The 25292-nt window shown below is 32.8% G+C and overlaps 1 protein-coding gene across 1 annotated transcript; it reads right to left on the minus strand.

Moving 5' to 3' along the window:
- Positions 1-3994: 3994 nt before the first annotated feature.
- Positions 3995-25166, minus strand: LOC139492169 (ras-related protein R-Ras2-like). Its single transcript, XM_071280322.1, has 6 exons — positions 25006-25166; positions 11522-11609; positions 9158-9260; positions 7174-7282; positions 6476-6594; positions 3995-5630 (listed from the first exon to the last, which is right to left on the minus strand). The coding sequence occupies exons 1-6, from the start codon at positions 25108-25110 to the stop codon at positions 5546-5548; spliced, it is 609 nt and encodes a 202-aa protein (XP_071136423.1). The 5' UTR covers positions 25111-25166; the 3' UTR covers positions 3995-5545.
- Positions 25167-25292: the final 126 nt, after the last annotated feature.

Consider the following 25292-nt stretch of genomic DNA (forward strand, 5'->3'; position numbering starts at 1 on the left):
ATTGAAAATGACAGATTCTTTAAAAAAAAATTGAATTCTTATTATTTAAGAATTATCTATATCTTTATTCTTAATAAAACATGTACATAGGTATTAATGAAGAATAATAATGCTCAAATTGCAAACTGTCCTGCCATTTTATTATCTATAAATATGAAAAAAGCAGGAACAAACAATTCAAACTTGTTACCATGATTACAGCACATTCTTCTTCAAATTTTTTTCAAACAAATGAAGAAAAAATAACTGAATCAAATTTACAAAAAAATAAATAACAACAAATTTAATACAATGCAAGAAACAAACTAATCTCTCTAGTTTAAAAGTCAGATATAAATTATTACATTCTTTACAAAATTAAAATTATCATTAACAAATAGTAACAAAATAAAGGATACAGAAAGATTCTAAAGGAATGTACATATGCAACAAGACTAGTTAAATTCATAGTTTGGGCAAAGATTTTTTTTTCTTCACACAAATTATAATATTTTTTTTTACAGCTTTTATATTTCTCTCATACTTTCTTATCTAGAATATAGAAACAGTTACATAAATCTGTTAAAACAGAAGTTATTTTTAGTTTTCTTTTGAATGGATAATATATATACAATATATAAGATTTATACGATATCAATTAAACAATATGAATTTAGAAGTTAAATACTTATATATGCTGCAATAGTTCTTTGGTAACACGACAAAGAGATGAAAAACTTCCTTTTCAAAAATGATGAAAGTATTAATTATAGAAACTTTTGTATGAATCAAGTTCTATAAAACAGAAAAAAAAAATATTTTCACATATCCAAAAATTATCTTGGAATAACCAAACATTTATATATAAAAATTATTGGTTGATTCAAACAGGAGAATAAAGTGGTGATAAAATCAACACTTTCAAGAATATAAAAGGTCAAGGAGCTGCAAAATCTGGGTCAAAACTTAAGTTTTGCATGCATTAGAATAAGTTCACAGCATAATGATGAAAATGAGTAGTCAAGTTAATGTGACTACAATTTTATTGTTAACACTTTCCCAAAAATGTAACCTAATACCGAACAGACAGACTGATACACAGACAAGAAAACATGATGCCCAAAACTGTAGAAGACATGGCATCGACATGCAGAGAATTTATCATAATGCCACTGTTAGGGTTAAAAAAAACACAACATTGGATATAAAAACCTTTTTAACTAAACTTTTTTTTATTCTGCACTCTATAATAATAAAAAAACTAGAGGCTCTAAAGAGCCTGTGTCGCTCACCTTGGTCCATGTGCATATTAAACAAAGGACACAAATGGATTCATGACAAAATTGTATTTTGGTGATGGTGATGTGTTTGAAGTTCTTACTTTACTGAACGATTTTGCTTCTTACAATTATATCTATAATGAACTTTGCCCATTAGTAACAGAGAACTATATTTGGTAAAAATTTACATATATTTACCAAATTAATGAAAATTGTTAAAAATTGACTATAAAGGGCAATAACTCCTTAAGGGGTCAATTGACCATTTAGGTCATGTTGACTTATTTGTAGATCTTACTTTGCTGAACATTATTGCTGTTTACAGTTTATCGCTATCTATAATAGTATTCAAGATAACCAAAAACGGCAAAATTTCTTTAAAAATTACCAATTGGAGGGCAGCAACCCAACAACCAGTTGTCCAATTCATCTGAAAAATTCAGGGCAGATAGATATTGACTTGATTAACAATTTAACTTCTTGTCAGATTTGCTCTAGATGCTTTGAATTCATAGTTATAAGCCAAAAACTGCATTTTACCCCTATGTTCTATTTTTAGCCGTGGCGGCCATCTTGGTTGAATGGCCAGGTCATCGGACACATTTTTCAAACTAGATACCCCAAAGATGATTGTGGCCTAGTAGTTTCAGTGGAGATTTTGTAAAAGATTACTTAGATTTATGAAAAATGGTTAAAGATTGACTATAAAGGGCAATAACTCCTAAAGGGGTCAACTGACCATTTTGGTCATGTTGACTTATTTGTAGATCTTACTTTGCTGAACATTATTGCTGTTTACAATTTATCTCTATCTATAATAATATTCAAGATAATAACCAAAAACAGCAAAATTTCCTCAAAATTACCAATTCAGGGGCAGCAACCCAACAACCGATTGACCGATTCATCTGAAAATTTCAGGGCAGATAGATCTTGACCTGATAAACATTTTTATCCCATGTCAGATTTCCTCAAAATGCTTTGGTTTTTGAGTTATAAGCCAAAAACTGCATTTTACCCCTATGTTCTATTTTTAGCGGTGGCGGCCATCTTGGTTGGTTGACCAGGTCACGCCACACATTTTTTAAACTAGATACCCCAAAGATGATTGTGGCCAAGTTTGGATTAATTTGGCCCAGTAGTTTCAGAGGAGAAGATTTTTGTAAAAGATTAATTTAATTTATGAAAAATGGTTAAAATTGACTATAAAGGGCAATAACTCCTAAACGGGTCAACTGACCATTTTGGTCATGTTGACTTATTTGTAGATCTTACTTTGCTGAACATTATTGCTGTTTACAGTTTATCTCTATCTATAATAATATTCAAGATAATAACCAAAAACAGCAAAATTTCCTCAAAATTACCAATTCAGGGGCAGCAACCCAACAACCGATTGACTGATTCATCTGAAAATTTCAGGGCAGATAGATCTTGACCTGATAAACATTTTTATCCCGTCAGATTTCCTCAAAATGCTTTGGTTTTTGAGTTATAAGCCAAAAACTGCATTTTACCCCTTTGTTCTATTTTTAGCCGTGGCGGCCATCTTGGTTGGTTGACCAGGTCACGCCACACATTTTTTAAACTAGATACCCCAAAGATGATTGTGGCCAAGTTTGGATTAATTTGGCCCAGTAGTTTCAGAGGAGAAGATTTTTGTAAAAGATTACTTTAATTAACGAAAAATGGTTAAAAATTGACTATAAAGGGCAATAACTCCTAAACGGGTCAACTGACCATTTTGGTCATGTTGACTTATTTGTAGATCTTACTTTGCTGAACATTATTGCTGTTTACAGTTTATCTCTATCTATAATAATATTCAAGATAATAACCAAAAACAGCAAAATTTCCTCAAAATTACCAATTCAGGGGCAGCAACCCAACAACCGATTGACCGATTCATCTGAAAATTTCAGGGCAGATAGATCTTGACCTGATAAACATTTTTACCCCATGTCAGATTTGCTCTAAATGCTTTGGTTTTTGAGTTATAAGCCAAAAACTGCATTTTACCCCTATGTTCTATTTTTAGCCGTGGCGGCCATCTTGGTTGGTTGACCGGGTCACGCCACACATTTTTTAAACTAGATACCCCAATGATGATTGTGGCCAAGTTTGGTTTGATTTGGCCCAGTAGTTTCAGAGGAGAAGATTTTTGTAAAAGTTAACGACGACGGACGACGACGGACGACGGACGACGGACGACGGACGACGACGGACGACGGACGCCGGACGCCAAGTGATGAGAAAAGCTCACTTGGCCCTTCGGGCCAGGTGAGCTAAAAAAGCATTTGACAGATTTAATTGCTACTTACACTAACTTAAGGCAGACGGCAAGATAGCAACCACAAGCAAAAATGAAACTTAAAAAATTGTGTAAAATATACTTTTAAGCATATTTTAGTCAAATTTTTAGGTGAAAATACAATTCCCTAGCAGCAATTAATGAAAACAGCAATTCCTCAACAAAATATACCTCTTTCCTAATTTGAGTCCATGTTAATAAAATGATTTATTTCCACAATTTTCTAAAATATTTTGTTGATTTTCTAAGATTTATCTCCCTTAAGTGCTGACTAAGCATCAATTATCCATGACAACCATTAGATGTAATATCAAAACATCAATGATTCTAATAATTTTCCACAAAGTTTGTCTGTACACACTAGTCCTCATAATTTTAGCCATTACTACCCTGCCCCGTTTTGAATCTGAAATTTCATTCTTACTTTTAATTTTGAAATCTTTTTCAACTATCCATTTCCTACTCTTTGTCATTTTTCAGCACTATTGTAGGGAAACCCCCCGGAATCATTCAGCCATAAATTCAAAATACAATATAGTATTGAGAAATCAGAAACCTCCGATATTGCACATTAAAGTCAGAAACTGGCCATGAATTAGTTACAAAGCATAGAGAAATATATATAGGAGGTAAAGACATCTATAAATTATAATACTGTTAATTATTTCACAGCAAAAACCATTAATGTGTTAATCACTTTTCCATCAAGTGGTCAATTGTATTTAGATTACTAATTAAGCATCTTTTAATAAAATTTTGACACAGAGATATGTCTTGTCTGTATGTTGTTTTTTTTAAAGTACAATACTTAGTTGAAATTAAATAATCTAAACTTCCACGTGTAAATCATGCAAGATATTCAGTCAAGGAACCAGGAAAGCAGCTAAAATCCAAGCTGTTCAAGATACATGTATATTAAAAAAAAATATATAATAAAAGAAATGACCACCTGTAGGAAGTTTGGTTAATATGTGAATGGTTTAAGCCGTATTAGTACTAATGCAAGAATTTAATAAGCTTACAAACAAGTCAGTTATATTGGAATGCAAAAATAAAGGAAACAATCTTAAAGTTGGGACTTCAAATTCAAAATGAAAATGTAAAAAAAAATCATTTTCAAAATTTATAAACTGCAATTTTTTGTTTTTTTTTTAAATTTTCAATTCAAGATTTTAGTAGTTTATAAAGAAAATGTAAAATGGGCGAAGATTACATATTTATATTCAACTCATTAATTTTGGAAGTCAAAGGAAATGCATATAGTTTTAAATTACTTTTTACATATGATGACCACTTTGAAAATGATCCGACTAAAACCCTACCACAGAATATGATAGAATATATGTCAAAACAAGGTCAAAGGTCTAGTCTTAGAAGTTGTACACTAAATGGGTATATAGTCACAGAAAACATTACAACATAATTGTTAATGTCCATTAAAAACAAAACGGTTAACATTTGAGCACTATATAAAATCTATGCCGGAAAACACAATCAATTTATAAAATCTACACTGGATACACAATTCCCTATATACAGTGAAACCTGGTTAAACCGAAAACCTGTATAAACCAAACATGTTCTTAAGCACTGTCATATCAAATTGTATGTGTTGTGATCCTGATAAAACCGAACATCGGCTAAAACGGAACAAAATCTTAAGTCCTGAAGAGGTTCGGTTTAGCCAGGTTTCACTGTATATTAGTAACAGTTTTTCTTCTCATAGATGAAATGCAACATATGAATGGATAACATCAAGACTACACCAATAGTTCCTTTCTCAAAGGCAGAAGACACAAGAAGGATGAAAAGATTCTGCGATCACAAACATCTTAACTGAAGCAAAAGAGCGATTCTTACACACGATGCTGTTCAGATGTTAACAATGAAAATACATGGCACCAGAAGTTGTCTCTCTTTATGCTTGTGATCTCATTTTTTATCACATTTACACAGTAAATTTGTCTTTTGTACATCATAATATAGAGCATTTTTTCCGATGTTTGCCACTTCCGTTTTTTCGAGAATTTTCTTCTGGTCTTTCTTCTGCTTGAAATTTTCTGAAAATATACCAGCAACAAATGTATTTGAAATTGTTTCACTAGTATATCATGAAACATGGCATGGTTTTGTGATTTTGAACCCTTTTCTAAGATTTTTTAAAAATGAAGAAAAGTAAACTGATTATAACCCCAAAAAATATCCATTTTAGCATCCCACAGATTTGCTGTTGATCCTATTAAACTAACTTAATAAGCAGAAAACTTAACATTGAAAATTGCTAAATAATTCAAAGTCATTGAAACATGTCTGAGGGGGCAGGACCTCAAAATAGTCATCAAACTGATAGTAATGCAACTCCATACAAAATATCTTGGATCTTTTAAAATTACATTTGTAGTTCAAACTAAAAAACCTAATGTTGTAACTAAAATTCTTTACCTGTTAACATATACCTAGTAAGACTTACAACTGGGTTTTTACTAACATAAGCAACACAACAGGTGCCACGTGTGGAGCAGGATCTGCTTATCCACTGAAGCATCTGAGATCACCCCAAGTTTTTGGTGGGGTACATGTTGCTCCATCTTTGGTTGTCTTTATGTACTATTATTTGTCTGTTTGTTTTTTTCGTTTTTTAGCCTTGATGTTGTCAGTTTATTTTCGCCTTATGAGTTTGGATGTCACTCTGGTATCTTTCACTGCTCTTTCATTGGCCTTTCCTTTGCTGAATTTTAGTGTACGCAGAAGAAAACATAAATCTGTCTACGGACAGAAAACAATAAAAAAAAAAAAATCAGTTTTTTTTAGCCAATGAAAATGCTTTTTTTATTTAGCAAAACTAACCTTATAATTCAAGTTCTCTCAGCTAATGAAAATGCTTTCTTTATTCAGTAAAACGTACCTTATAATTCTGACTAAGTCATAAAATGACTGATCTACATTGAGTCTCATTTTAGCACTAGCTTCTATATAATTTATTCTAAGTTGTCTTGATAATTCTTGACCTTCCTCTTTTGTTACCTGCAACACAAGCAGTAATTTCAAACAGTATGTATAATTGCACCCTATTCAAAACATGGCACTAACAGGAGTTATAAGTTGTATGTATAAAAAAATCTGATTGGACAAAATTGAAAAATTTCATAGCATAACTTCAATAATTGATGCTAAGTATTCATATCTAAAAAGAACCATTTTATTTTTTTTGCTTTCAATTTATCACCCAATGACCTATGAGAAATTTTTACAATAAGCAATGTGACAAAAAATACTGTTCATGTATTGAGAAAAAAATACTGTTTTAGTGGTAAACATTATCATATAAACTAAATTTTCATTTGTCTATTTTTTAGGTGTAAAATTTTATTCTAAAGAGAAAAAGACCAATTTTATTATTAATGTATGAAATTCAACCATTTTTCATTGTCAAACCTGCTAAACAATTTGATAAACTAAGTAAAAGAAATTTATAAACAAAATCCCATTGACCTCTTGTATACCAGTCAAATCTATCTGTCGCTGCAATATAGCCTTGTTGTGCTTTTGCGGCGTAAAGCAACCAACAATCAATCAATCAAATCTATCTGTCAGAATACTCACCACTCTTTGATGTTCTAGATCTGCTTTGTTTGCTACTAATATCATAGGGAATTCTTCTCGATCTTTCACTCGTAATATTTGCTTGTGGAATTTATAAATTTCATTAAAACTGAAAAATTAAACCCATGAAATTATTATATTATGTAGGTATTATAAACAATTAAAGCAAAATAATTCAGTGTTCTCAACAACTGACAGTCCTGTCATCACTGACCACCAAGTTCTGAGGCAAGTACACATGGTGGTTCAAAGATCCAACTAAAAAAAAATCTCTTTTGCAAATAGGCCATTATTATATATAGCTGAGGAGGGGCAGGACCTATTTTGGGGACGTCCAGATCGGTTCTTTTTAAGCTAAGGATTTCAGGATTGATCATTTTGGGATACAGGAATTCTTTTTCAAAATTCGGGATGTCGGAATTTAAATTTCTTTAAATTCGGGATGTCAGGATTTAAATTTCTTTAAATTTGGGATGTCAAGATTTAAATTTTTTTAAATTTCGGGATGTCAAGATTTTTAAATTTTTTTAAATTCAGGACCTCAGGATTTCATGTTTTTAAGCCCGGGAATTTGGGATCAGAACCCCTCCACACCCACACCCCTCATAGCTAAATCTATGAACATGATTGATTGCAAGAATTTTACTGCAAATACAGGACCACCACATTTACTGAGACCAACAGATGTGTGGTCTTAGTGGTCCATATGTCCAACAGATTTTAAAAGATTTTCCAGAAGTCTGTAAGATTGAATAAATGTTTGTGATGTATTAGAGTTATATGATGTATAAGGGTTATAGGGTAACAAATGTAATATCATTATATTTTGTACTAATTTGTTTCCATACAAGTGGCACTTTCATAGACCTAACCTACAACAAGAATAAAGGGTTGCCACTTTGGGCTGTAAGGCATACCACATTTGTATTGACAAACAGGGAACCAGTGTCTGACAGATCAGAAAAAAGCTCACAACTCTGAGCTCATCACCATCAAGTGGGTCTCATTGGCGTCTGAGCATGATGCCAGATTGCTGATTTTTTGTAAGTGTGACATGTGAAAGTCAAATTATTGTGTCGTGAAAACGGAAAAATTACAAAAAAATGAGAATTACTTACATACAGTGTAAGTGGGATACAGGAATCTGACAAAACAGTAAGCAAGATCAGAACCCCCCCAATGAGACCCCCTATCAAGCTATTGACCAAACATTAATAAGACATTTAGTGCAGTTGTACTGGGAAAATGTGCTGAAATATTTGTTTACATGAACATGATGGACTGAAAGATGAAAGGAAGGAAGAAAAGAAGGAAGGAACAAGGAAAGGACAGATAAAGGTCAAAGCAATAATACAGATCTTTCTCCTAGAATGGGGGCTTATTCAATTATTCCTTCAGAAAAATACCAAAGAAAGTTTATTTTTTCAGTTAACTAAGGAGCTTTATATTATCTGAAAAATTACGTCTGTATAAGTCAAAAAAGATTCTTTTGTCTAGCACATGGGCTATATACATACCTACTGGAACAAAGTCTGGTACAAATTTGACACTTTAGGTTTTGAAAGTAAAATGTCTACCATGTAAATAAGGAGGAAAATAAAAAAACTGAAGAAGGCCACTGGCTGAAACATCTTAATGGTCTATTACTAGAATAATGTAACATATGAGCTGTGTCGACCTTAAGCAAGTGCATGTATGCAGATACATGTATAAGACTTTGATCTATTTTGGAATAATTAAGATACATAAGATCCATTTTGGTCCATTTTAAAGGGTTGTCTTCTTATGAAAACCTACCTTTGGAACAATTACAGACTTTCCGTAGAAATTATTTCAACCCAAAAAAGGTTTACAGAGGTATTGATTTTCGTTTGCATACGGTCAATTTCTATTCGACGCAGGTCATATGTTCCCGTTTTGAATTTTTGAAACAAGAACATTAGGTTTGATCAATTTTAACGACGCCTTGGAATATTTTACCTACCTGCTTTTATCTGTGACAGAATATACTAACAAAAAACCTTCCCCAGATCTCATGTACTGCTCTCTCATAGCACTGAATTCTTCCTGTCCTGCAGTGTCTAAAACTGTAAAAATAACGATAGTGGGATTTTATACTGTAAATTCAGAAATTATTGCATACACTTATTATTGCCATTTGTTCATTTAAGACTAAAATGTGATTTTTATTTTTGCGGTATTGAGAAAAATCCTGTTTAAAGGTAATTTATATAAAAAATTCAAAATGTGATTATCGTAATTATAACCTTGTCACATTCTCGCAATTATAAAAACATCGCAATAATGAGGGTCTGGATGGGGGTCTGTTATTCTGTAAACTTTTAATTTTCACCCCCTTTTTCTCTAATCATTAAAAAATTAACCCCTTTTTTCTCTAATCTTCATTTTTTTTGCCCGTTATTCTCTAATCTTCATTTTTTAAGGGCATTATTCTTTAATCATTTAACCCCATCCAAACCCTCAATAATATCTGAATTTACAGTACTACATAGACATACAACAATTTAATCTTATGAGGTTTGCAATACGGTAAATTCAGAAATAATTGTGAATAATGCGACAGGGTGATAATCGCAATAACAAGAGCTATCATCCTGATATCTGATACATATATATATACCGTACTAGATTTTACCACTGCATTGAGTGTGATACAATATATATTTATCCACTCAAGAAAGTTAAATTTTCAAAATAACGAGCGTTTAAGATTTTAACTGTCAAGGGTGGATAAATTTTGTATAGCACAAGATTTGATGGTGGAATCTGGTTCTCTAATGATTTTAGAAGATATGCAAGAAATTTAATCATTCTTTTCAAGTGAACTACAAAAAATGAGTTCTTTCTACGTGACATCATTAGGCAAGTCTAATATGCAATGTTTGTCTCAAACATTTTCAGGGAGCTACCATTTGATTGTTATGGGGGGCTAGGATGAAAAATGTTGTCCTGCATTTTTTTTTTTTTAAATCTCTGTCCTGCCTTTTTATTTTTCACTCTATTCGGTCCTGCCTTATTTTTTATTAGTTTATCCTGACTTTTTGTACATAAATTGTCATCCTGCATTTTTTTTACTCAGAACTCCTGTCCTGTCTATTTTTTTCAAATTTCATCCTAGCCCCCCCCCCCCCCCCCACATAAAAATCAAATTAGCTCCCTTAATTATTTTCAATCTATCAAGACAAGTTCAAACTTGTCATATGGTTAATGATATGTGCTTCTACATGTACATGTATCAGGTATTGAGTCATACCAGTGGTTAGATATATCACTATTTTAAAATCTACAACGCTTGACCTAACACCTGAACTATTGAGATCATCATATACAATAACTTTTGGTCCATGGCATATTTCTCAAGAATCAAAACTTCAAGAATCTTGAATTTCTAAAAATCAGAAATTTCCAATTCTCAATTCATTTCCCAGGCACCATTCATCTTTACTACTCAGGCCAGGACTTCAACATTTCCTCTTTTACAATACTTACTTAATGATTTTGGGAAGTAAGGTAAAGTATTTTAATTGTTTAACACGTGACAAATATCACATACCCTTGAAATAAGTATTTTATACAGGAAGTTTAGGAATTTAAATTGTGACATAGTTTTTTTTAATTAATAAAGCCAATTTAAAATTTTGAGTAAGAAAAATTTAGGCAGGTGTTCAGAAAAGAATTAATATTTTAATATCCTTAACCAGATGTTGCTATATTTCTGTTTACAAATTACATTGATATTTTCAGAGGAATTTTTTATTTCAAAATGATAAAACTTTATGAAAAGAGGTTAAATTAGTGCATCAAAATTGTTAATTAGTAAAAAGTATAATTTTTTGTGCATTTTACATTATCACTAAATTAGCAAAAAATATAACCCATTCAAAACTTTTCTACTTTTCTATAAAATACTATTTCAATCCCATCAAATTATAGTCTTTTAAGAAGCTTTTTATTTTAAAACAAAGTAACAAACACCCTTAAGTCATTTATTTACCGGTAATCCTTTCTGAAAAAATAATTCAGAAAAGTGTGCATGTGATAATCCAACAGATGGATGATGAACAAATTACAGCCATTTTCACTGAGTGTGTAGCCAAAGTTAACAACTTTGGTTAGCTTGCTTGTTAGCTGAAGTGTAAAGTCATTATTAGGTAAGTTATACTACTCTCCTTTCCAAGTAGCATAGTCCAACAGACAGATAGATTGGTTATCTGTGCAGAGATATTACCTTTAGCTACACACTCAATGAACTCAGCTGTAATTGAAAAATAGCCTCAACTTTTAGAGTGGGATATGCATTGGTTTTTAAGTAAGGGAGACAACTTACTGTCTAATCTGGCAACAACAGAATCTATAACACATTGTTTGGTATATGAGTCTTCTATTGTTGGATCATAATCTGTTACAAAGTATGACTGAAATATAAAACAATAAAACATTCTTGATTATAAATTACAATAGCTGTCTTGTGTATACATCAGATCTGGAAAAAAAACTCTATGTTATGAGTAACAAGAATGTGTCCCTAGTACAAGGATGCCCCATCTGCACTATCATTTTTTATGTTCAGTGGACCGTGAAAATGGGGTAAAAACTCTAATTTGGCAATAAAATTAGAAAGATCATATCATAGGGAACATGTGTACTAAGTTTCAAGTTGATTGGACTTCAACTTCATCAAAAACTACCTCGACCAGAAACTTTAAACCTGAGGCAGGACAGATGGACAAACAGATGAAAAGACGGAAGGACAAATGAACAGACGCACAGACCATAAATGGGGCATAAAAATAGCTGAACAAATTTTGAGAATTCATCTTGAATACAAAGATTCAGGAGAAAATGTACTATTTTATTAGAAAAATGATGATGATGATTTGCCTAAACATGATTGACAACATTTGTATTTAATGTTTATGTTTGTATTGTTCACATGTGCTTCAATATTTAATGTAATTGTTTATATATTCTCTGTAACTATGTAATTTGTAGTTTATGAGAAATAAAATTCATTCAATCATTCATTCATTGATTGTTCATGCTTAATGTCACTTTCAGCACTCCTGGTTAAACATGTATATAATGGTGGTCGGGTATTTTTTTGTGGAAGCAGTTACTTATACAATAGTTGTAACTAATAAAATATCACTGAATTATTACCTAAGTTTGTGTGGAATAGTTTTGGACAAAAATCTTTGTTATTGGGCAGGAACTAGCTAAATGTTGTTTAATGCGGGGTTCACACATTGCCGATTATTGCTCCCGTTTGAGATCAGACAGCGATACGACACGAAAAGTGAAAAAGTCGGATTAGTATCCTCAGTTATCTGGAATGTCCTATTATTGTCTGAACGCAGTCATTTTAGTTCGTAACAGATTCTTACTGGTCGGGAAGGGTCTGAATAGTTCGGCAAAGCACCCAGACAGTTAGGTGCGTCCCGTAACATTCGGGGAAACTCAGCCGATTTTTTTTTAGTCGGATTAAAATCGTGCCTATGTCGTGACAGATTCTGCTGTATCGGATCGAATTCCTAACAATGTTCTGTGTATTCGGGACGGTGTCCTTTGGAACGGGAATGATCTGGAGAAGTCCCGACAATAACAGAATACAATACGACTGAGACCAGACAAAGCCGTTTGCAATGCGATAGAGCGGACCGTGATAGGATTACGTTCCTACAGTACCCGATCATCCCGATTATGCCGACAGTTTTCGAACGGATAACTTCCGTCAACATCGGTTCACTGTCTTGTCACTATCTGATCTCTGTCGGATTACATTCGGTAGAATCGGGACGCAGTGGTGAAAGACTCAGTCGAATTTTACCTGGCGAAAGATACAAATCGAATTTCCATCCACGATTCACACGATCTTGATCAGACTTTTGACAAATTTTAATCGGGAATGGTCCTGTCAAGGACGGCAGTAAAAATCGTGAATGTGTGACCCCAGCTTAACAGCTTATCATGCTTATATTGTACATGTACTAACAAGAGTGCACACGCTGAAATGTCTCGCCTTCTTTACTAATCATATTATGTTGATAGTCCTATATAAAGCTTCAATACAACTGTCACATAAACTTAACATTAACCCAAAAAACTAAACATTGATCAATGAACCATGAAAATGAGGTCAAGGTCAGTTGAACCATGTCAGGCTGGCATGTACAACTAACAATTCTTCCATACAACAAATAAAGTTGACCTATTGCTTATAGTTTAAGAACAACTGACCAAAACACAAAAACTTAGCAATGAACCATGAAAATGAGGTCAAGGTCAAATAAAACCTGCGTGGCTGACATATAGGTCATAATAGATTTCCATACACCAAATATAGTTGACCTATTGCATGTAGTATTAGAAACTAGAGGCTCTAAAGAGCCTGTGTCACTCACCTTGGGCTATGTGCATATTAAACAAAGGACACAAATGGATTCATGACAAAATTGTATTTTGGTGATGGTGATGTGTTTGAAATTCTTACTTTACTGAACATTCTTGCTTCTTACAATTATATCTATAATGAACTTTATCACTGTACTATTATGCATATTTTAGGGGCCAGTTGAAGGACACCTACGGGTGCGGGAACTCTCGCTACATTGAAGACCCATTGGTTGCCTTCGGCTGTTGTTTGCTCTATGGTCGGGTGGTTGTCGCTTTGACATATTCACCATTTCCTTTCTCAATTTTATTTGCCCATTAGTAACAGAGAAAAATATTTGGTAAAAATTTACATAAATTTACCAAATTAATGAAAATTGTTAAAAATTGACTATAAAGGGCATTAACTCCTTAAGGGGTCAATTGACCATTTAGGTCATGTGGACTTATTTGTAGATCTTACTTTGATGAACATTATCGCTGTTTACAGTTTATCGCTATCTATAATAGTATTCAAGATAATAACCCAAAACAGCAAAATTTCTTTAAAAATTACCAATTGGAGGGCAGCAACCCAACAACCGGTTGTCCAATTCATTTGAATATTTCAGGGCAGATATATATTGACTTGATTAACAATTTAACTCCTTGTCAGATTTCCTCTAAATGATTTGGTTTCAGAGTTATAAGCAAAAAACAACATTTTACCTCTGTTCTATTTTTAGCCGTGGTGGCCATCTTGATTGGATGGCCAGGTCATCGGACACATTTTTCAAACAAGGTACCTCAAAGATGATTGTGGCCAAGTTTGAATTAATTTGGCCCAGTAGTTTCAGAGGAGAAGATTTTTGTAAAAGATAACTAAGATTTACGAAAAATGGTTAAAAATTGACTATAAAGGGCAATAACTCCTAAAGGGGTCAACTGACCATTTCGGTTATGTTGACTTATTTGTAAATCTTACTTTGATGAACATTATTGCTGTTTACAGTTTATCTCTATCTATAATAATATTCAAGATAATAACCAAAAACAGCAAAATTTCCTCAAAATTACCAATTCAGGGGCAGCAACCCAACAACAGGTTGACCGATTCATCTGAAAATTTCAGGGCAGATAGATCTTGACCTGATTAACATTTTTACTCCATGTCAGATTTGCTCTAAATGTTTTGGTTTTTGAGTTATAAGCCAAAAACTGCATTTTACCCTTATGTTCTATTTTTAGCCGTGGCGGCCATCTTGGTTGGTTGAACAGGTCACGCCACACATTTTTTAAACTAGATACCCCAAAGATGATTGTGGCCAACTTTGGATTAATTTGGCCAATTAGTTTTAGAGGAGAAGATTTTTGTAAAAGATTACTTAGATTTATGAACTAGAGGCTCTAAAGAGCCTGTGTCGCTCACCTTGGTCTATGTGAATATTAAACAATGGACACAGATGGATTCATGACAAAATTGTGTTTTGGTGATGGTGATGTGTTTGTAGATCTTGCTTTACTAAACATTCTTGCTGCTTACAATTATCTCTATCTATAATTATACTTTCTGTGTAAAATGTTATTGAAAATCTTCAAATTTTAAGAAAATTGTTAAAAATTGACTAAGAACGGCAATAACTCCTTAGGGGGTCAATTGACTATTTTGGTCATACTGACTTATTTTTAGTTCTTACTTTGCTGTACATTATTGCTGTTTACAGTTTATCTCTATCTATAATAATATTCAAGATAATAACAAAAAAACAGCAAAATTTCCTCAAAATTACCAATTCAGGGGCAGCAACCTAACAACCGATTAACCGATTCATCTGAAAATTCCAGGGCAGATAGATCGTGACCTGATCAACAATTTTACTTCCTGTCAGATTTGCTCTTAATGCTTTGGTTTTTGAGTTATAAGCCAAAAACTGCATTTTACCCCCATGTTCTATTTTTAGCCATGGTGGCCATCTTGGTTTGTTGGCCGAGTTACAGGACACCATTTTTAACTAGATACACCAATGATGATTATGGCTAACTTTGGTTAAATTTGGCCCAGTAGTTTCAGAGGAGAAGATTTTTCTAAAAGATTACTAAGATTTACGAAAAATGGTTAAAAATTAACTATAAAGGGCAATAACTCCTAAAGTGGTCAACTGACCATTTTGGTCATGTTGACTTATTTGTAGATCTTACTTTTCTGAACATTATTGCTGTTAACAGTTTATCTCTATCTATAATAATATTCAAGATAATAAACAAAAACAGCAAAATTTCCTTAAAATTACCAATTCAGGGGCAGCAACCTAACAACCGATTAACCAATTCTTCTGAAAATTCCAGGGCAGATAGATCATGACCTGATCAACAATTTTACTTCCTGTCAGATTTGCTCTTAATGCTTTGGTTTTTGAGTTATAAGCCAAAAACTGCATTTTACCCCCATGTTTTATTTTTAGCCATGGTGGCCATCTTGGTTTGTTGGCCAAGTTACAGGACACCATTTTTAACTAGATACACCAATGATGATTATGGCTAAGTTTGGTTAAATTTGGCCCAGTAGTTTCAGAGGAGAAGATTTTTCTAAAAGATTACTAAGATTTACGAAAAATGGTTAAAAATTAACTATAAAGGGCAATAACTCCTAAAGTGGTCAACTGACCATTTTGGTCATGTTGACTTATTTGTAGATCTTACTTTTCTGAACATTATTGCTGTTTACAGTTTATCTCTATCTATAATAATATTCAAGATAATAAACAAAAACAGCAAAATTTCCTTAAAATTACCAATTCAGGGGCAGTAACCCAACAACGGGTTGTCCGATTTATCTGAAATTTTCAGGGTAGATAGTTCTTCACCTTATGAACAATTTTACCCCGTGTCAGACTTGCTCTAAATGCTTTGGTTTTAGAGTTATAAGCCAAAAACTGCATATTACCCCTATGTTCTATTATTAGCCATGGCAGCCATCTTGGTTCCATCTTGGTTGGTTGACCGGGTCACCGGACACATTTTTTAAACTAGATACCCCAATGATGATTGTTGCCAAGTTTGGATTAATTTGGCCCAGTAGTTTCAGAGGAGAAGATTTTTGTAAAAGATTACTAAGATTTACGAAAAATGGTTAAAAATTGACTATAAAGGGCAATAACTCCTAAAGGGGTCAACTGACCATTTTGGTCATGTTGACTTATTTGTAGATCTTACTTTGCTGAACATTATTGCTGTTTACAGTTTATCTCTATCTATAATAATATTCAAGATAATAACCAAAAACAGTAAAATTTCCTTAAAATTACCAATTCAGAGACAGCAACCCAACAACGGGTTGTCTAATTCATCTGAAAATTTAAGAGCAGATAGATCTTGACCTGATGAACAATTTAACCCCACGTCAGATTTGCTCTAAATGCTTTGGTTTTTGAGTTATAAGCCAAAAACCGCATTTTACCCCTATGTTCTATTTTTAGCCATGGCGGCCATCTTGGATGGTTGACCGGGTCACCGGACACATTTTTTAAACTAGATACCCCAATGATGATTGTGGTCAAGTTTAGTTAAATTTGGCCCAGTAGTTTCAGAGGAGAAGATTTTTGTAAAAGTTAACGCCGGACGACGGACGCAGGACGACGACGGACGACGGACGACGGACGCCAAGTGATGGGAAAAGCTCACTTGGCCCTTCGGGCCAGGTGAGCTAAAAATGGTTAAAAATTGACTATAAAGGGCAATAACTCCTTAAGGGGTCAACTGACCATTTTGGTCATGTTGACTTATTTGTAAATCTAACTTCGCTGAACATTATTGCTGTTTACAGTTTATCTCTATCTATAATAATATTCAAGATAATAACCAAAAACGGCAAAATTTCCTCAAAATTACCAATTCAGGGGCAGCAACCCAACAACAGGTTGACCGATTTATCTGAAAATTTCAGGGCAGATAGATCTTGACCTGATAAACATATTTACCCCCATGTCAGATTTCCTTTAAATGCTTTGGTTTTTGAGTTATAAGCCAAAAACTGCATTTTACCCCTATGTTCTATTTTTAGCCGTGGTGGCCATCTTGGTTGATTGACCGGGTCACGCCACACATTTTTTAAACTAGATACCCCAATGATGATTGTGGCCAAGTTTGGTTCAATTTGGCCCAGTAGTTTCAGAGGAGAAGATTTTTGTAAAAGTTAACGACGCCGGACGACGGATGACAGACAACGGACGCAAAGTGATGGGAAAAGCTCACTTGGCCCTTCGGGCCAGGTGAGCTAAAAAAGATCAAAACTCAAAAACTTAACTATAACCACTGAACAATGAAAATTAGGTCAAGGTAAGATGCCACCTGCCAGTTGGACATGTACACCTTACATTCCTTCCATACACCAAATATACTAGACCTATTGCTTATAGTATCTGAGATATGGACTTGACCACCAAAACTTAACCTTGTTCACTGATCCATGAAATGAGGTTGAGGTCAAGTGAAAACTGTCTGACAGGCATGAGGACCTTGCAAGGTATGCACATACCAAATATAGTTATCCTATTACTTATACATGTATTGTAATAAGAGAGAATAAAACATTATAAAAAATTTAAACTTTTTTTTCAAGTAGCCACTGAACCATGAAAATGAGGTCAAGGATATTGGACATGTGACTGGTGGAAACTTCGCAACATGAAGCATCCATATACAAAATATGATGCATCCAGATCTTCCACCTTCTAAAATATAAAGCTTTTAAGAAGTTAGCTTACGCCGTAGCCACGGGGTCACTATCCCTATGTCGAGCTCTACAACAAATCAGCCTCTTCGTGGGCCATTTGATTTTGAGATTGCTTGGCCATTTATATAGTGATTATTTGACCGAGATAGGCCTAAAAAATGAAGGGAAAACTATGAAAATATAACAATGGTATTTTTTTCAATCTTCAATAAAAAAGTATTTACCGTAATGAATGTACAACTTAATAAAAGCCATTAACTCATGAAATGTAGGTCAAAGTGACCCAAGTATTGCTGAATGATACATACAATATAAATATAAATGATAAAGATTTCTATGAAATGGTCTTGAATGCATGATTTCAGGTAGTTGGGACCTGGAATGGAAAATAATTTATTCACAAACTCAAGTTCTATAACATTCCACCAATCAAAAGGATTAATGTCAGTTAACAGGGCAGTTTTCAAAGATTTCAAAGTACATGTATTGCAAAGCACCATATATGTTTTAATTTGAGATAGACCTGTCTTTATTTTTTAATAGTCAAATATTTTCGAAATTTTTTACCATGCATTATTAATCATTTTTCAATAAATTAATGGAATAATAGATTCATACTAACATGTTTAACCCTGCCACAGTATTCATGTATGTGCCTGTCCCAAGTCAGGAGCCTGTAATTCAGTGGTTGTCGTTTGTTTATGTGTTACATATTTGTAAATAAATAAGGCCATAAGTTTTCTTGTTTGAATTGTTTTACATTGCCATTTCGGGACATTTTATAGCTGACTATGCGGTATGGGCTTTGTTGAAAGCCGTACAGTGACCTATAGTTGTTAATTTCTGTGACATTTTGGTCTCTTGTGGAGAGTTGTTTCATTGGCAATCATACAACATCTTCTTTTTTATATTATAATATTAAGACCTAGTAAAGTCACATTCAAGATCATTTTGTACAAAATATTGATCAAAGTTATTTATAGACCAACATGCATAAACATGCACATTCTTTATTTCTTAATAGGCCTTTATAACTAGGGAAAAAAGACAGTCTGTCCATGAATTAATAGACCAGGAAACCTAAAACGTAGTTGTAAACTTTCGGTTTCAACTTCAGCTCTACTAAGATGCAAATTGTACTAAAATTCATAACACTTCCAGCCTGCTTAACACTCAATCCTTTGAATTTCATCAAAAAGAAATAGAGGACAAAGTTTAGACCCTCATAAAAAAAAAAAAAAAATTAAAAAAAAGTTTATGCAATTTGTTGAATCCCATGTCATCCCAAGCCAAATTGCAATATTTCTATTTTTAGAAATTTCTAGAATTAGTATTAATAAAGCTGAAAATTTTCAGCACTGATTCAAGTCCCATTACATGTATTCAATCAAATAAAAAAAAAAACAGTACTCATTAATAAAGAAATTATTAAACTGATAATTTTTAATAAAACATACAGGTGGCCAAGGAATTCAAAACTTTTAGTTTCAATTTTAATTTTAATTTAAATTCTTCACAAAAATTTAAATGACTTTCCTGTTATCCTCCCTACAATGTTATGTCATTTATGTCACAAGGAAGTTGTTTGTACTACGACCCTATCTACTTATGTATCACACTCTTAAGAATATCATTTCTGTGGTTAATAAGGGCCAGGAAGCAGACTATTTAACTTAACACTATTGAAACAGATCCATTTTCAATCAAAACTAAGTGGTTTCATTAGGAGGCGTATGATAAGCTTTAAATATTTATATCAAAATTGGCTACAGTCAAAATTTATTTATAGTGAGACTTTTCAGCTGGTGAAATCACCACTTTTCTTAAACATTTTTTTATTCGATATATTGTTCAGATCCATTTTTCAATCAGAACTAAGTGGTTTCATTAGAAAGCATATGATATTTAAATATTTATATAAAAATTGGCTACAGTCAAAATTTATTTTTAGGGACACTTTCATGACTTTCCAAGTATATTTGTACTAACATTTAAATAGGAGGTATATATAAACTTTAAATATTTATGTAAAAATTGGCCACAGTCAAAATTTATTTTTAGGGAGACTTTCCAGCTGGTGAAATTACCACTTTTCTTAGATATTTTTTCATTCGATATATATATTTGTTAATGCATTGTATACCTGTATGTTAGAAATAAATTGTTTTGATTAAAAGCATTTCCAACTGGTGAAATCACTACTATTCTTAAATATTTTTACATTCTATATATTTTTCAATGCGTTATCAATTTTATTATATTATATTCCTGTATATTAAAAAAAAATGTTATGATGAAAAGCAGTAGTGAGCTGCGATGTTTTCCCAGAAGTTGTGTGTAAATAAACAATTTTCATATTACCTACTTTAGACAATGAGTCAATGACATAAAAATATACATGTATATCAAATTTTTTCAAAACTTATTTAAATAATGTACTGCCCATTAAAATTTTCATCATAATTTGAAGATTACCACTTTACTTGCTCCCAAATTAAACTTGTTAATGTTCTTAAGTTAACACAGAAATATTAACAATTATTTTCTCATGGTGACTCACATCATTGCAAATCGATAAAGTATTTCAAGCCCTATTCAAGGGAGTAGCTGTATGTAGTAGCCTATAAAGCCACAGTCCAAGATTGGATTGAAGTCCTACTTAAACTTTAGGAGCATGTAATTCAGTCATTTATCGCTGTATATCATATTTATATTTGATTATTGTTTTGTATTTAAATCTAGCAGTTACATTTTTTTTTGCATTTGCCATTCTGTGGCCTTTTATAGCTAGAGGTGGATTTAGGAGGGGGGCCAGGGGGGCCCGGGCCCCCCCTTTTCTCGGAAAAATTTTGTTGCTTATATAGGGAATCACTGAAGCATGACTGGAGCAGGCCCCTCTTAGACAGTCAACGGGCCCCTACTTATGAAAATTTCTGGATCCGCCACTGATAGCTAGTTCTGCACTAGGGTTTTTTCTTATTCATGTTATTGTTAAAGACCTGTATGGTAACCTAAAGTTGCTTACTTCTGTGTATTTGGACAATGGTTTCTGGCCTGGCTATTTTGATGTTGAAGGTCCTTAGTTGCAAGTAAAACATTTGAACTAAAGATGATACATTTTATAAAACATGATGAATAAAATACAGAAACTTCTTTCATTCGCGAACATAATATTAAAATTTTTACAACACTTATTCTGGAATCAGCTGTCTGTTAATAAATATTAACAACTTTCTTTTTTGTACTGATGTAAAAAAACAATCATTTCAAAGACCAAATATAGTTGACCTATTGCTTATAGTACTTGAAAAACAGACCAAAACAAACCCTAACATTGACCAATGAACCATGAAAATGAGGTCAAGGTCAGATAAAACCTACCAGGTCAGCATGTACCCATTACAGTCATTTCATACGGCTTAAAGTATTTGCATGATTTGAGAAACAGAGCTAATAATGTAACTTTAATCTTGATCACTGATCTATCATGTGAAATGAGGTCAAGGTCAGATGAATCCTGTCTGAAAGACATTGTAGATGTTGCAATAAACCTATATATACCAAATATTGTTATCCTTATAAGTGAGAAATTCATATTACAAAAAAAAACTTTTTTTTTCAAGCAGTCACTGGAAAATAAGTCAAGGGCATATGACAGACTGAAACTTAGTATATGTAAGAGAATGATAATCCCTTTTTTCATTGTTAAGTACGAGAGAAAGCGGATACATAACATGATTGATATAGACTTTTTTACTATAGTATTAATGAATGGGTATTTTTATAATGGCCCTGTTATATGTCCAAGGTCTGTAATAATGGTCGAGGAAGTCTGTAATGGCCCGAGGCAATGCCGAGGGCCATTACAGACATCCGAGGCCATTATTACTGACCAAGGACATATAACAGAGCCATTATAAAAACACCCATTTCTTAATACATTTATTAACCAACTGAAAAAAGTGTATGTGTTGCTGCCAACTTGATGTATTCTCTTACTCTTTTAATGACAGTTTAGTTTGAAAAATAATAATTTGTACTTCACCATGATCAAGCTTTAAATATACCAAATATCCAAGATATTAAGTTGAAAGAAGCTATGTGTTGAAAAACAGGATGAACAGTGATCCCTCAGGGGTTAAGAAATTTTGTTATAGCTCACTAGCCCAGGGCTAATTGGTACATGTAGCAGGATTTTACTAGCCCTGTTGGAAGAACTACTAGCCCATCAAAACTGGCTTGCTAGCCCGAGTTTGCCTTACAAACTCAGAGTTTGCTGCAAAATACAATGGATTTTATAAACTTTACAACTTTTATCCGTTGTACAGTAGATTTTAGCAAATTGGATACCAAAAACTTATGTCAGCAAAAAAATATTCCATTCATATGAGCAGATATATTCAGTTCGTTGATCATGATAATTGAATATTCCTTGACTATTTTGTAATAAAGAGTTGACCAAATCCTGATATGGTACAACTCTTGACCACTGCATTAGTATATGGGTATATAAAAGGATTGGAGGGATTTTGATCAAATACATCATCACGTTTGTGTAAAAGAATTATCAGCTGGTTATGTGAAATGCTCATATTTGTTTTCAGTTTTAAAATTCTCTTTATTAAAATAAATCAAATGACCTCAAGTGATTAAATATCACCATTCATAGTTTGTGTCTTTTATAATTGTTTTATAAAGGAAGTACGGTAATATCCATATATTTACATTTATCACAGGTAGGCTAATTGTAGGCTATAAATTGACTACAAACTGAACAGTCTCTAAACTGAAATTGTTTTTGTTATAAATTTTATTACTTTAAAATCGAATCCATTTGAATATCAATGAAGATAATCATGATTGATGAAATATCATTGCATCAAGTTTGGGTTTTCTGAAGACTTTAAATGTTTAGGTAATGGTTCTGGAGGCTTCTTCAGTTAGCAAATAAAAACAAAATGGCGTCCATAACATGTGCACATGTTACAAATTTATATCTGACAAAAGTCAGATTTTTAAATTACTGTCAAAAGGGATTCTCATAAAATTGCAATGAATTATTAATCAGGTTACATTATATTTCCCCGGTTGCATAAGCAGTGTACAATACCCCCTGTAATGACAAATCGCTATTGAAAGTACGGGATCCACACCTAGATATTTGTTCTATTTTAAAACTTTTACAAAATTCAGTTCAAACTCTGGGAATCCCGGATGACGTAGTCGAATCTGATTGGCTAAGATAGAATGGTGATGAGGGGAATTTCCTTTTTCTATTTTGAAAACGCCAAGAATGTTTTGTTACTAGTCCGTCGGGCATATTGGGTTACAAGTTTTGGTTGCCCGAGGTCCAAATGCTGTAGTCCCGGGCGTCGGGCTAGTGGATTTTTTAACCCCTGTCCCTTAATGTGGTTCTTTAATGTTTGTTGCTGGTTACTAAATTAAATAATATACAAAAAGGTATTATTCTCTTTACAGCTTAATTTTATTAACTTTATAAAAAAAAACTAACTTAATACAGACAAGCTAGGCATTAATACAGGGCCATTACAGAAATAACAGGGCCATTACAGAAATAACAGGGCCATTACAGAAATAACAGGACCATTACAGAAAAACAGGGTCATTACAGAAAAACAGGGCCATTACAGAAAAAAACAGGGCCAATACAGAAAAACAGGGCCATTACAGAAAATATGTTATTTTTAATAACCAGTCATTTTTGGCAATAATGTACTTAGTTGGTTAATAAAATTGGTTAATACCTATATTTTTTGTATTGCATATCATGCATATGGTGATGTTTTTCATTTGTTAAATAATGATGTTTTTAACTAATTTCATTGGATGTTGGATGTGTACTGATTGATATATATAAGTCTTAGACACATGATTTTTTTTTATCATATTTTTTTTTTACCTTGAAACAAGCTTACAGGTTATTGTGAGTTCTCTAAGATCTGTTTGTTGTCTCTTTTGTGTTATGTTTTTATGTGCTTTGTATCAATCTGATGAGTAAAGCCAAGGACGTATGTTAGTTATACGTCCTTGGTAAAGCCAATCTCAACTTTTTTATAAGTGACTTAGTGAGTTCTTTTAAGTTGTACAGTAACACCACTTTCCAAGGTTAACCAGTAACATTCTGTATGGGCCTGGCCCATATTAGGGGCCTGCAATTCAGTGGTTGCTGTATATCATATTTGCTTTACATGCATTGTTTTGTACAAAGATCAGGCTGTTAGTATTCTCGTTTGATTTTTTTTTTTCATTCATCATCTTAGGTCCTTTGATACTGATAGCTTACTACAAAAATGTATGTGCAAAAGTATGTGGTCTGCTCATTTATGGATGGATTCATTTGAATATTGTTTGTACAAAAAGTTCAATGTAGGATAAAAAACTGAATTCACATAGTTTTTTCACTGACCCCTCCCCCCCCCCCCCCCTGGCTTAGATACCTTTCAAGTAATGAGTTTTCTGAAAGGTCCCAATGACTACATGCATTGAAGATTAGCGTCTACCTTTACGGCTTTAGCATGTTTAGCTATTCATATTCATAATTGTTCCAACAACCAACTGAATAATATAATTGGATATATGTAAAAATTGATATACTATGTGTAACATACATTGCATAAATTGGTAAGGTGGTTTCAATGTTTACAAATGGTTGCACTGATCTTGTGCTAAAATTATACTGCCATAATCACCTGTATAAATTGTATTGTTAAGGCACTTTTCCCAACACCACCTCCACCTACTACAACCAATTTATAACTTTGGCTAGTATTGTTTGAATCGCCTGCTTTTGACATATTTTTTGAGTGGGTTGTTTTCTGTGGTAAGATGACGGAAGTATATTCTATATAAGTTAAGCTACGAAACTTACTTTCGTATATATTTTTTTAAATGGTGACATTTTGTATATTTATCTTCTTTAAAATATATAACTTCATTTTTATTTTAAAATTATTTAGATAATATACTTTTCTAGTGC

Source organism: Mytilus edulis, chromosome 10, assembly GCF_963676685.1.
Source record: "Mytilus edulis chromosome 10, xbMytEdul2.2, whole genome shotgun sequence".
In the NCBI taxonomy this organism is placed as follows: Eukaryota; Metazoa; Mollusca; class Bivalvia; order Mytilida; family Mytilidae; genus Mytilus; species Mytilus edulis.

Excerpts from the sequence above, each read along its gene's own strand:
- LOC139492169 (XM_071280322.1), bottom strand. The coding sequence starts at position 25,110 with ATGTCAAAAGCAGGCGATTCAAACAATACTAGCCAAAGTTATAAATTG. Across the intron at positions 9,261-11,521 it reads TGTTGTTGCCAGATTAGACA|TTTTAGACACTGCAGGACAG; the intron begins GTAAGTTGTCTC and ends TTATTTTTACAG. Across the intron at positions 5,631-6,475 it reads GACTTAGTCAGAATTATAAG|AAAATTTCAAGCAGAAGAAA; the intron begins GTACGTTTTACT and ends GTATATTTTCAG.